At 39.8% G+C, this 13,341-nt stretch overlaps 3 protein-coding genes across 3 annotated transcripts; 1 reads left to right on the top strand and 2 right to left on the bottom strand.

Moving 5' to 3' along the window:
- The first annotated feature begins 583 nt into the window (after positions 1 to 583).
- Positions 584 to 2,253, top strand: LOC122650384 (pentatricopeptide repeat-containing protein At5g66520-like). Its single transcript, XM_043843802.1, has one exon. The coding sequence runs from the start codon at positions 608 to 610 to the stop codon at positions 2,213 to 2,215; it is 1,608 nt and encodes a 535-aa protein (XP_043699737.1). The 5' UTR covers positions 584 to 607; the 3' UTR covers positions 2,216 to 2,253.
- A 63-nt stretch (positions 2,254 to 2,316) lies between these two features.
- On the bottom strand, positions 2,317 to 4,885 carry LOC122650388 (DCC family protein At1g52590, chloroplastic). Its single transcript, XM_043843806.1, has 6 exons — positions 4,854 to 4,885; positions 4,377 to 4,708; positions 4,177 to 4,234; positions 3,256 to 3,363; positions 2,674 to 2,766; positions 2,317 to 2,560 (listed from the first exon to the last, which is right to left on the bottom strand). Exons 2-6 carry the CDS (start codon positions 4,597 to 4,599, stop codon positions 2,479 to 2,481), a joined length of 564 nt encoding a protein of 187 aa, XP_043699741.1. The 5' UTR covers positions 4,600 to 4,708; positions 4,854 to 4,885; the 3' UTR covers positions 2,317 to 2,478.
- A 1,990-nt stretch (positions 4,886 to 6,875) lies between these two features.
- Positions 6,876 to 10,933, bottom strand: LOC122650385 (beta-glucuronosyltransferase GlcAT14B-like). The gene is made up of 4 exons (XM_043843803.1): positions 10,348 to 10,933; positions 9,806 to 9,881; positions 9,580 to 9,695; positions 6,876 to 7,568 (listed from the first exon to the last, which is right to left on the bottom strand). Exons 1-4 carry the CDS (start codon positions 10,910 to 10,912, stop codon positions 7,051 to 7,053), a joined length of 1,275 nt encoding a protein of 424 aa, XP_043699738.1. The 5' UTR covers positions 10,913 to 10,933; the 3' UTR covers positions 6,876 to 7,050.
- Between the last annotated feature and the right edge of the window lie 2,408 nt (positions 10,934 to 13,341).

Here is a 13,341-nt window from a genome sequence, read left to right as displayed (position 1 = left end):
TAGATAGCCCTCAAGGTCCCCAACCTATGTTTCAAAATTCACCCCAAACAAGGTTGGGCAGTGTTAACTGTATGGATGGATTGCCAGCAAGTTATTGATTGGAATTTATTTCTGAATACACTGACAAGGGAAGGCGAGCCGCACCTGACATGATAGGTTAGCTACAAGATAATCTCCATCCGAGGCTTCGTAATTGGGGGCGTACCAGTGCATAAGGCTCCCACCTCCTGCTATTACGGGGTTTGGAAAAGGTATAATGTACGTAGCCTTACGCCTGCCTTTGGATAAAGGCATTTCCATACTCGTATCCTTGACCACTTTATTACAATGGAGCAACGGTCACAATAGAGCAACCTTTACCGTTGCGAGGCTTCCTAATTGCTGACCACATATTAATTTCTACGACATCTGATCACCTCTGCCATGGCCAAAGTCATGCAATTGAGAACATCTCTCGAGATGTTGAGAGCATTTCATCCGCTTTCGTGGCGATTAACTCTGGGAAGAAGATAGTCCAACTTGCAGAGGACTGAATGATGGAAGATCAATTGCTAAACGGACACTTATTAGATACCAATGCAAGAATAGCGCTACTTTCATCTTTTAAATGTTTCAAAAGTTCGTTAAAACGTGGTGGCAGAAGAACCCTCACCACAACAGCATTCTTCTCCTCTTGGAGAAATGCCAGAATCTGAATCAATTCAAGGAAATCCATGGCTACCTACTCAAATCTCGTTTCCCTGAAGACCCCCTTTCTGTCTGTCCCCTCCTCTCCGCCGCTGCGGTCTCTGGTGATGTCGCTGTATTCTCTCACGCTTGCTCAATCTTCAGTCACTTCGTCTATCGCAACACCTTCATGTACAACACCATGATTAGAGGCTACATTGAAACACATTCATCTATCCCCGCCATATTCAGTTATCTGGAAATGTTAAACAATGGTCATACTGCCAATAACTACACTTTTCCGCCATTAATCAAAGCTTGCACCATCCTCCCCTGTGCTTCTAAGAAGCTAATTGGTCGTTTAGCCCATGCCCATGTTGTTAAATTTGGATTGTCTGACGACCCTTTCATCCTTAGTGCTCTTATCGAATTCTACTCATCGGTTCCTGATATGAAAACTGCACGGAGATTGTTTGATGGGATTCCTAGAAGGGATGTGGTCTTGTGGACGGCGATGATTGACGGGTATGGAAAGAGTGGCGACTTTAAGAGTGCCAGAGCATTGTTTGAGGAAATGCCTGTGAGGAATGCAATCTCATGGAGTGCAATGATGGCTGCGTACTCTCGTGTCAGTGACTTCAAGGAGGTATTGCATCTCTTTAGACAGATGCAAGAAGCCAACACAAGGCCGAATGAATCAGTCCTTGTGAGCGTCCTCACTGCGTGTGCACACATAGGGGCACTTGCCCAAGGACTGTGGGTTCACTCTTACGTGAAACGATACCGTCTTCACTCAAATCCGATCTTGGCTACTGCATTGGTAGATATGTACTCAAAATGTGGATGCATGGAGCCAGCATCGTCAGTTTTTGAAGGGATTCAGAACAAGGATGTCAAAGCATGGAATGCAATTATCTCAGGGGTTGCAATGAATGGGGATGCGAAGAAATCATTCGAGCTCTTTGAAAGAATGAATGCTTATGGAATGCAACCCACTGAAGTCACATTTGTTGCCATCCTCACGGCATGCACACATGCAGGGTTGGTTGATGAGGGCCTTATATTGTTTGAACAAATGGGCTTTGTCTATGGAGTTGAACCTCAGCTTGAGCATTATGCTTGTGTTGTAGACCTACTGGGTCGAGCAGGAAGATTAAAAGAAGCCGAGATGTTTATAGAGGAGAAGTTTGGAGGATTTGAGGGTGGGGATGCTAATGTGTGGGGAGCTCTGCTGGGTGCTTGTAAGATTTATGGAAATGTTAAGGTTGGGAACAGAGTTTGGAAAAAGCTGGCTAATTTGAGAGCTGATTGTGGAACACATGTCCTCTTATATAACATCTTCAGAGAGGCCGGTTGGGAAACAGAGGCAAAGAGAGTCAGAAAGTCAATCGTGATGGAGGGTTTGAAGAAGAAGCCTGGTTGTAGTTTAGTAGAAGTGGATGGTGTGGTTTATGAATTCCTTGCAGGTGATCTTTCTCATCCACAAGCAACAGAGATATCTGAGGTGCTTGACTCTATGTCTAGGATGGCTACTTTGGAGGTATTTTGATATTATAAAAATTTCTCCTGCCTGTTCCAAAGAAATAAAAAAAAAAACTCCAAGTTGACTAATCTCATTCATTACTGATTGCGGAAAGACATGCTTCTATATCTGAAATTCATTCTATATTCTTTGTACAACTTATACATGGCACCTAAATCTGATACCAGTACAGAGAACTGCAACTTCTTCTTTCTTGACAATAAGATACATTCTCCTGAGTTTTCTCCAATATACAGATACTAAATCGGTAATGGTAGAACTAGACTGATTTATATCTCACATGAATCTGAGCGACCAAAGATTGCATATCGGTTGTTTGCAACATTGTCATATACAAAATCCCGCATGAACCTGCCACCATCCATAAAGAGAAAACTATAGTGTCAAAAACTGCATTTTTTTGTTGGTTATAAAGTCATCGAAAGTTGAAACTAATAGTTGACCTGAGAATAAGGGGTACATACATAGGTACAAACTGTAAAAAGAATGCTAATTGGGGGAAAGGCAGGTTAATGTACTCCATTATCTTCAGCACTGCATCTGATTTGATATATGATCTGCAGGACATAAAAGAACCAAATTATACTTGGAAATTCACTGCATACAATCCATATTAGAGTCATCTGTTTGCATGTAGAATAGTGGAATGCCTTCACTGTGAAATACCTATTTCAGAACAAAACACAAACTAAAATGCATGCTAATCACCAAATGTAGAAGATATCTACATTCCAAAATTGCATGTCAATTACTGTAAGGTCTTCCAACTAGCATTAGTGTCCATATAAAGGTTAGGTTAAAACAGTAAGAAAAGTGCCTCTTAGTTTCATGGAATACATTTTCCCGTTATTTACATTCAAACAAACGGAGCGTTGATTTATCTCAATTTTTTTCTTCTCTTGAAAAATATGGAACGGGAAAAAAAATTTGTTAGGTTTGCAAATACTAAAACCAGTATCCTTGCAATATAGCATGGCAATTTATATCTTGGAACATTGAACTGAAAGAAGAAAATGCAATGGATACTCTTTTAGATTGGGATATACCTTTCCTTTTCAACTAGTACAACACTTGAAATGTCATCAGGTGATCTTCCAGATCTTCTCAGCAGTTTCCTCCCTGATTCACTTTGGAGAGCTTCGAATCTTATCTTTCTGTTGAGTTGGGGAAAAAGAGGTAATCATTGAAGGTATAATATGATTCCAAATGTGTTCAGAAACCCGTCCTAATAACATGTGAAATCAAAGTAGGCTCTAGGGAGACTAATCAGTTCTCTTCAAAACAATACCCTTTTTGAAGTTTAATTGCCATGGAATGAAACAGAGTAGAAAAGAATGAAATCGCAAACAGACAATCACACAATACACAAGGATTTACGTGGTTCGGCAAGATTGTCCACGTTCATGTTGAGATGAGATCTGCTTCACTATCAATGGAGAATAGGGTAACAGCCGCTCGTCCTCATACCTCTCTCAGATTGATTACAGAGAAAAAACCTCGCTACAATACATAACGAAACCCTATACAGATAATTTACTGAAACACCTCGTGGCCTTTGGCCCCCTACGGCCTCTTAATGACCGTTTGGAATTAGCACACTTATGCAAGCAATGGAATACAAGACATCAAAACCCCCAACAATTTTGATCAACAACTGCTTGTCAGAAGCTGCAATCTGATGCTACTGTGAAATAACTTCTTTAAATGGGGGATGGTTTTACAAGGGGAAATAGCTAATCTCACAGATTCTCATGAGCCCTACAACCTAATAACTGGTCGGAAAAATAATACATTTGATTGCATATGTCCAACACTTCAATGTTAATGGTAGTTCTTAAAATCCTGAAATAAGCTTCTACATATTAGTTGATTTCATTTAATGTGTTCAAGCTCTACAGAACAAGAATACCAAAAAGAAAGGATTTTTTTTCAGTAGGTTCCAAACAAGCAGTGTCAAAGAAACTGACCTGTCTCGGTCGTTCTCACGGACGAACCTCACACCTCCATTACATAAGTTGCATACACCTACCCAGTAACCAAATTAACCAAACAAAGAAGAATTAGGGCTGAAATTTTAGAATATGATGAAGAAGACAATCCAGTTGGAACCTTAGCACCATTCATTTGCTACCAAATGTATAATCATCGAATGATCGTGAGGTTGTACCGTCGAATAGCATGATGGGTCTGGTGTCTTGATCGAAGAAGCTTGAAGTTGCCTCCACCCAATCAATGGTGGAATCGCTGCGACCACGAGGAGGAGAGAGCGTAGCAAATGGAGACACTGATGAGCGTCTAATATACGCCGGCCGTGAGACGCGCGACCGTACGCACCCATTAGGAGCTATAGCTATACCTGTAGCTGTGGTATGTAGAAGAAGCGCCGCCATTGAACTGGAAAATCTTTCCGTCCAATCCCGACCGGCCGACCTCTCTGGATTTGCGTTCCTTTGTTTACACGGACTAGCTCAGTTGGTAACGGTTGTAACAGTTTAGATGCCAACCCAGGAAGTAGTTAAGCATTCAACGGTTGGATGGGAATCTTAAGGGTATATCTGTAAATAATTACTGTAATGTCGTCGTTGCTGTTGTCCTTCTGCCGCGCAGTTACAGTCCAACTAGTTGTCCTGAGAGTTGAAGCGTTGCTTCACAGCTTAGACGCCACGTGGAAATCATTTTAAACCACAAAAATCATTTACATCGCATTGCTATGGCGGTGCCGCACGCCCGTGCCCACTTGGTCAGTGAAATGATGTAAAATTAAAAGGGAAGAGTTCCCACAATGCCACTATGGAAGGGATCTGCAAGCCACGTCATTGGCTATCCATATAGATCAAAAGAGGAAAGAGGGTGTTGGTATGGTCCCCACATCTTATTATGTGAGAGAGTATAGTCTGGGATACGCAGTCTAAATTTCTAATGTTGTGTGCTTTTTTTTTCTTTCTAAAATTAAAGTCGAAACAAAATGAAAATTTTTGAATCATTATCAAGAAAATTTCCCATGCCCCCATTGATGTGGCGTGGCCTTATGATAAAAAATTCTCTCCCAAATTTTATTTAGGGGAAGCTCTCTATGAAACTTTGGATGAAAAAGAGACTCATATTTCTATAAATCAATTTGACTTTTGTGTCAGAAATATTCACAACATAAGCGACATAAGCTATCTACTTATTTATAGTAGGAATAGGAAAAATATAGAATCTAGCACACTTATTTTTTACCACATGAAAAGATGGTGTCACTCTTCTTAACACGTCAAATTTCAAAGCCTAATTTAGTTAAGTACCTTCTCCGGTATTAACATACATCCCCCCATGCATCCCTCCCCTACTAGTACAACGGCCACTATTGGATCTTCCTAGTTTTTCAATGCTTGGTTATGCTACATTGTAAACTTTGTTTGGGATGAAATGTGAGATTTGAGTAGGGATTTAAATGAATAGTTGAAATCCGTTTTCGTATCTGTATTTGTAACTGTTTAGCACTATCCGAATCCGTCCAAAAGCTGAACGAATGCAGATACAGATAGGCTATAGCTATCTGAAAAGCCATATTTACATGTAAACGGATAAAATATCCGTTCCATATCCGTGTCCGAATCCGTTTAGCACTATCCGAATCCGTCCGAAAGCTAATCGGATGCGGATGCGGATATAGCACTATCCAAACCAAATCCGATCCGTTTACATCCCTAGATTTGAGCAATGGATCTTATGGTCCACTTGTTCAGAAAAATTAAGACCCCATCCAACCTACCACATGACAAACATAAGTGTGCCAACCAGGAATTTGTTTTTACTTTGCCAGTTCAAGAACCCTGCGCCCTAGAAACAATGACAAAAGCAGACTCGGTTTAAAGCCCCAGCAGGAGAAAGTGAAGCTTGTTCTGAATTTGCTTGTTATGATAAAAGTTTCAACAGTTGAGGACCCTACATAGGTTTTACAGAGTGCACAGGTTACATTTAGTTGCAGAGACGTAAATCCAATCAAAAACAACATCTTATTAGTTTTCGACCAGAACTGATTGCAGAAAGGTCGCCGGATTTTAGAAAAAAAACTACAGAAAGGTGAGCCATGCAATTTCAATTAAACCTCTTCAAGAGCATCAATGCATTTCAGGTCCACACAACTGATTGCAGAAGGTCGTCGGATTAACAACAAAAAAACACCTACAGAAAGGTGAGCCATGCAATGTCAATTAAACCTCTTCAAGAGCATCAATGCATTTCAGGTCTATCAACATTATAAAACAGGATAGATTTCACATAGGAGTGGCAGATAGATAGATTAGTTAACACAGCTAAGATGACTAAGCAGAAAGATTATTTTCATGAGAACTAATGGACATGTTACTACCTGTTTTTTTGTTTTTTAATACATTTTCTGTTTCATTAAGAAAAAATAAATCAATGCATGGAATCCGAACATTGTATCAGAGTTTTAATGCAATGGAAAGCTAAGCACAAAATCATGGAGCATATCCAAATTTACTCATTTCCCTGTAGTGATACTTAAAACAACATTATAGGCCATTGTGCATAAAAACAGAGCACAGACCTTAAATGATAAACGGTTAGGCCATCACTAGAGGACTCTTGTCACTCTCCCATTTATAACCCATCCCACAAATTCTCCTAATCTCTTCCCCAACCCCCCCAACCGTTCTCAAACCCATTATTACCTGGAAGGAGAATTCTTCCACCTGGAGTTATAATTCCAAACAGAGCAGAGCATGGATTAGAAGCAAAACAAGCAGCTGCCACAACCAGTTGGGTGTGTATACTACAACGTATGAAGATCATCTTCAGTACATAAACTGTCATTTTGCTCACTTTAGTTGTCATGTACACTGCTTTGCATGGAAATCCTCTTCTGAAAGCAAACCGTTGATGAGACGTTTGAGTCGGTCAACACCAGGTCCAGGCCTGAGCACAGTTGCATTCACCGGGGAGTAAAGTGGGACACTTGAGTTCATATTTGTCCACTTATCAAACCATCCACCATGAACAAATCCATCGGCTGAACGGCTCAAGAGCTCCACATCAATCTTGTCGAGCACTGATTCGTTCCTGCCAAACTTCCTTGCAAAGGGAGCATTGCTGTCAATCATTCTCTGGAAGTCATTGACATTGAGGAAATGGGGATGCTGTTTTGGGGGATTATCCCAAGAGATGAAATGGAGGTCATGGTTTACAGTATGGTTGCGAAACTCCTCTGCATTGCAAATGACTGTATGGAAGTAACCCTCAGGTGAAGAAAGGAAGTTGGCATAGTACATCAGGACCACACGTGGGAGGTTGTCCCAACCCCATAAAAGATATTCGATGAATGGGCGAGATAGCATCATCCACGCAGAACCTGCAAAAACAATGCTTATAACTATTATGTAAATATTGGATGGAAATTTACAAGAATCCTATGATAAACTCAGCAGCATTTAGGCTACAACTTGTTCATTAAACTGGAAATTTGACGCTAGAGAGTCTGATCTTAACAGTGAGCAAAATTCACAAACTCAAGACTTAAAAGGCCTACTCAAAGCAAATAAAACCATAAGAATATTCTAAGAAATATGTTCCTAGATTCTGTTATCAGCCTGGAACTGAACCTAACCAATTATGTCACTGATTGTGTTCCTCTTTTTTTTTTTTTTTTTTGGGAGGGGAGAGGGATTTGAGGTGGATAGTTGTTATGGAGGTTGTGAATTGACTGCAAACGTGGAAACTACATTGGAATATGATTCCCATTTAGAGTCACTGGAACTACCTTGGAGTAACTTATCATGTTATGCTAGAAACATTAGATAGCTTGGATTTAAGACAGAGCAATTCTGGATGCCAGTTCAACGATGAAACATTCTTTATGTGAGGGGGTCTTGCATCTGTATGAAACACATAGAAAGCCATAAAAATGGACCTTCCGTTCTCAAAAAGCTGTACAGTTTGGCAGAGTTCACAGTAGGCCAGAAAGTTTCTGAAATTATTTCTTCACCCTTCCATCTAAAAAATGCACCAAAAAATCTGGCTCCTACATCAGCTATATCTGGTGAATATAGTACCAAAAAACATAAAAAGTAGCATTCCTGACATTACTAACTCATGAAGCAAAAAGTTGGAATCCCTCATCAGAAGATATCCCGGCCAACTAGGTGTTATTGGAAACCTTAACGAGGATGTTTAAATACAAACTTCAGTAACACAGTGCGATCAAAAGCATTCATGTGTCCAGTTAAAGCACTGCATTCTGTAGTCCTGAATTTCCAGTGCATGTTGCCAAGCAATTCAGCATCTATCGATTTAAGAAATAATATCGCAAATCCTGAATTAGAAGCTAGTTCCTAAAACATGTTTGCTACCTCTATGACTAGGAAATGGAATACTTTTTTTTTTTTTTGAAGGGGGGGGGGGGAACAATATTTTCTCAAAAAGCAGTGTTTTCAAGTAAAATAACACCTTGTAGTATGTACATGGACCAATATTGAATCAAGTGTGCAGTAATAATGCAAGCAAACAGTGGTAATTTGGCTCAACAGTAGATGCACTGAGGCTCATGTTTCATGAGCAACATTAACTAATCAAAACCAAAACCATTTGAGAGTTGAGACTGCAAGGTGTAGTCTATTTTGAAATCATTTCAGGAACAACAAATCAAAGAAAGTGCAATTCATGGACCTGGAAAATGATGCTTCCGAGGCTAATATAAAATTGAGATTCTATAAGCTATCAAGAACAGTCAGTATAGTTGGTGATCATTCGATCATATCAGGTATTAAGTCCACCCCTGCTGAACCCTGAATTACCTCTCCCCAGCTTACAAAACTAAGAATGTGTCAAGAATCTGTCAGAACCTTTTCTTTCACATCCAATGGCTGGCAAGGAAAGAGTCACCTTCTTTAAACCCAAGACATGTCAAGTTTCCCAATTTATGAAAGCAGACATATATGAGGGCCCATAAAAAAATAGTTATATTAAAATCCTAAGTAACTGAGTCATCTATATATTGAATCTCTTTTAAATCACAAGATGATCTTCAAGGGCCAATGCAGACAAGAAAAAGACATAGAGGCACAAATTAACCCACTACAATTTTGAGGCCAGGAAGCTTATTCTAGAGAGGGGTACGGGAATGACATTTCAGCATATGTCGACACAGCAAACTTTTTCAGTTTTCTTATTTGATATACTTTAAAATGAGAAATTGCATTAATTTTTCAGTATTTTGGAAGCCACTATCAGTATTAGCTAGTCTTGATAATTTGAGCTCTTGTTCCTAACTATGACTATGGTGTCAAATAGAAAAGAAGGCGAGGCATTTGACCAGTAAGAATTATAAAACCCGGGTGAACAAATGGGAAGGGGCAAGCATTCACCTGTAAACAACTTAAATGCTGTAGGTATACTCCTTCTTTCCGAAGCCCAGAAAACGTCAGATTTTTTCAGGCTATAAAGCCCAGGATCTATGATGATGGGCTTGGCTCTCTGGTCCCTATACATCAATCGAAGGAACAAAAAGGATCATTTTAAGTATGCAGGACTCTGTTCATTCCAAATAGGAAGACAAACACTTACTATAATAGCGAGAGAGGAGACACATACTCTTTCCATCCAATGTCACTTGTATGCTCGAGAAAGTTAAGGAGTCTTGGAATGGGCGACAGTGCATGAAGCAGATCTGTTCCAGAGAAACAAAGATCAGAAAACAGAAAACTTGCCCAGAAGGTCAATTTAAACACGAATGAGAAGCATAAATGAACCAGAATCTATTTCCCCTTAACGAAGTAAGGAATTATAAGGGGAAAGATGAGCAGACAGATCAATTTTGAATCCACTCCCAAGTCCCACTTGCAAATGGACGATTTTGAAAACTGACAAGTTAAAAGAATTCTAAAACAAGAAAGGGCGTCTTGAAATCCAAAAATCAAAAGCAACTACGCATTAAAGTGAAGTAGAATCAATCCCCAGTTCTCCAAAAGAGGCATATGGAGTAAAACTCGAACCAATTTTGGAAGCATCATCAAGCATCACATACATAGTAAGTAGGGACCCTACTGCTCGATAGAACGCCCAAAAGAACCACAAAAGTAAATCAGAAATTACGCAGGTAAGCATGGCTTGCTAAAAGTGAAAGGCATACCTACCATCTTGTGTGACCAAAGGATAATCCGAAGCACTGAGATTAATAAACCAATCCCAATCTCCCCCTTCCCTGAACAAAATTGCAGCCGCGTGAAGTGTATTACTAACCATCGTCGGCCCCCTGTAAGTCACCAAATTCGACTTCACAATAGCTCGAACATTACCCACCTTAACAAAAACAGGCTCCCGCCGTACAAAATCGATCAAGTCAAGACGCTCGGCTGGAGAAGCTTCGAGGTCCAAATGCACAACATACTGGTTGAGTGGATGATAAAGGGCTTTAAGAGTCCTCTTCAAACTCTCCCCATCTCCAGTGGATCCAGAGATAAGGTAAGCGATCCGTGGAATAGAGTTGATAGAAGAAGTGGAAGAGATACGAAACTTGGATTCAACAAAAAAGGGAATCTTTCTGTCAGGTAAGCTACGGATAAATGGTGAGAGACCGTAATAGGAGAAGAGAGAAGCAGAGACGAAAAGGGAAGATAAGAGGAGAGAACACACAAGTGGGAGGAAACATTTCTTCTTCTTCAACTGCTGCAGCTGCTGCTGCTTATTATTGTTCTCCATGTGAAGTAGCAGAGAGAGTCGAGAGAGAACCGAGGGAGTAGAAGAAGAAGAAGAAGAAGAAATCATCATTTGAGGAGAAACAGAACAGAAATAATAGATGTGTCGGAACTGGGGAATTTCATTCATTACTATGGGAAGTGTGCCGTGTGTGTTTCTTTCTTATGGTGAGAGGAGAAAAGGAAAGTCGAATCCAACGATGATGAATGGCTGGTTTTTGGGTATTTTGGCTTGTGACGACCTGACGTCACCGTGTGGGAGGGGACTCTCTTCCTCCCTCCTCTCATCTTTTCTTTTCTCTAGTTCTCTTCTTCTGTGCAGTGTGAACATCAAGACCTTTTTATAAGCGTATTAATGGAGTTTAGGCGATTTAGGTAACCAACAGAATTTTCAGTGTGGTGGCGTGTGATTGGTCCGACAACTATGGTGGGACCACCTAATTCTCTCTCTTCTTTATAGATAAAAGGATTTTGAATTTGACGTTTGGCAATAAATGATCACCGATCCCGGAGGCCTGGAGGGGGTGAGAGGCACCAACATGTCAAATTTTGCAATCATTAAGGGCTATTTTGGAATGTCGGTGAACCGGTCCAACCGGATTTATTAGACAGATTGGTCCAAGTTTACCAAAACTGTAATCTGGGATCGGTCTCAGTTGATATCGATCCGGATAGGCCTGAATCAGGTTAGATCGGATGGACTTATCTCTATTTTTTTTTTATACAAATATTAGGATTTTTTTTATTTTTTACCATCGATATGGATCACTCGAACTTGGTATCATTGTTTGTTGATTCTGATACAAAATGCTCGATTCGGGTGATCTAATATCGATTTCTTGGTGAGGAGACAGACGGATTTAACTCTAATTTTTAAAAATATTTGGTTTTTTTATTTTTTACCTTTGGTTTATATCGATCCATTGATATGGATCACTCGGATTTGGTATCGTTGTTTTTCGATTCCGATACGAATTGGTCGGTTCAGGGATCTCATATTGATTCCTTGGAGAGAGAGAGAGAGAGAGAGAGAGAGAGAGAGAGAGAGAGAGGAGAAAATGAGAATGCACTCTCAAACTAAGCAATAATGAATAATGATAGGGGTGCCAAGGACTGATTCTGTCTGGTTTTGATTAATTTTTTAGTGTTTTTTAAACATCCGATCAGATCCAAACTAGACCAATAATGTGTTCAGTTTATAGACAACAAACCGAAATTGATAGCCATTTTCTATTCACTGTAAAAGTATAACAATTAAATTGGAAAAAGAATGATACCTAGTCGCATGGTCAACATGCCTCCTGAGCGTAGACACTGTCCTGCCTTATGCTCATGGAAAGATGAAAATTCTGTCTAAATCGACACTTGCGTGCATGCTCCCATTAGCCAGAATACAATTTCTAGAGGCCTAGGCACCGTTCCCTCACCTGATTGAATTTTTGATGGAAAAACAAAAGATATATTACTAAAGCAAAGGTAGATATACAGTATTCTTGGATTGAGCATACTTAGCAAGGTTCATGGCTATAGCTATACAAAAAGGGTCTCTTTGCTTATCAAACACAATTTCTTGGGTCATATCAGAGATATACACTAAATCCTTAATATACCAGGGCCAAGAAGATTTAGTTGGAGATGGAAGAATATCAGTGATGTGTGGATTGGAGCACCATACTTTTTTAACCTTCAACCCCATGCTAGCAGCATGGTCTAAGCCTGATCGAATACCAAAAATTTCAGGTCCCATATCATTAGTAGTACTTATATAACCTGTAGCAAGAAAGGTGAATTTGCCATCTTTCAAAAAGATATAGGACCATCCTGCCTGACTTAGTCTAGGTATGCTGTATCCTGCACAGATTAAAACAACAAAACTGAGCACAGGTAAGGAAAAAGAAGTAGGTACTAAGAAATTCTCCACATTACTAACAAATACATTTGCATATATGTTTCATAATCCAAATTGCCTGATCCATTGACAACTTTGTTTCTAGTTGCCCAAATAAAGAAGCAAGTAATAATAAAGACACTGAAAAATCAGGTTAACGTTTGTTTATCTAGATGATTAAAGTAAAGTGCAAGGCAGAAATCTATAAGGCTTTCATAAGCCAAGAATTCGGTTCTCAGGCCCAGAAGTCCGGCCACCCATATGTGTTTAACCCAATCACAAGATAAGAACAAATGCGAAGAGGATTGGATACAATTTCCACATGGAGCACAAGAAGAGTAGATCTGAAGCCATTTTGAGAGAGTAGCCCTGATTGTTTTCTAGTTTTGGCATAAGAAGTTTGGTAAGTCGATTTCACTTAAGTCCAATTGGCCCAAATTATTCCGGTCTCATTTTTACACCCTTCGAGTTGGAACGACACATTGGTCAGCTATTTAATGGTCGTAATGGCACGTCATTGGTTGATTTCGCATCCTCTTGTCTTC

The sequence above is a fragment of the Telopea speciosissima genome, chromosome 2 (assembly GCF_018873765.1).
Source record: "Telopea speciosissima isolate NSW1024214 ecotype Mountain lineage chromosome 2, Tspe_v1, whole genome shotgun sequence".
NCBI lineage: Eukaryota > Viridiplantae > Streptophyta > Magnoliopsida > Proteales > Proteaceae > Telopea > Telopea speciosissima.
Note: the sequence above shows the minus strand (reverse complement) of the source record. Positions and strands in the feature narration are given on the sequence as shown.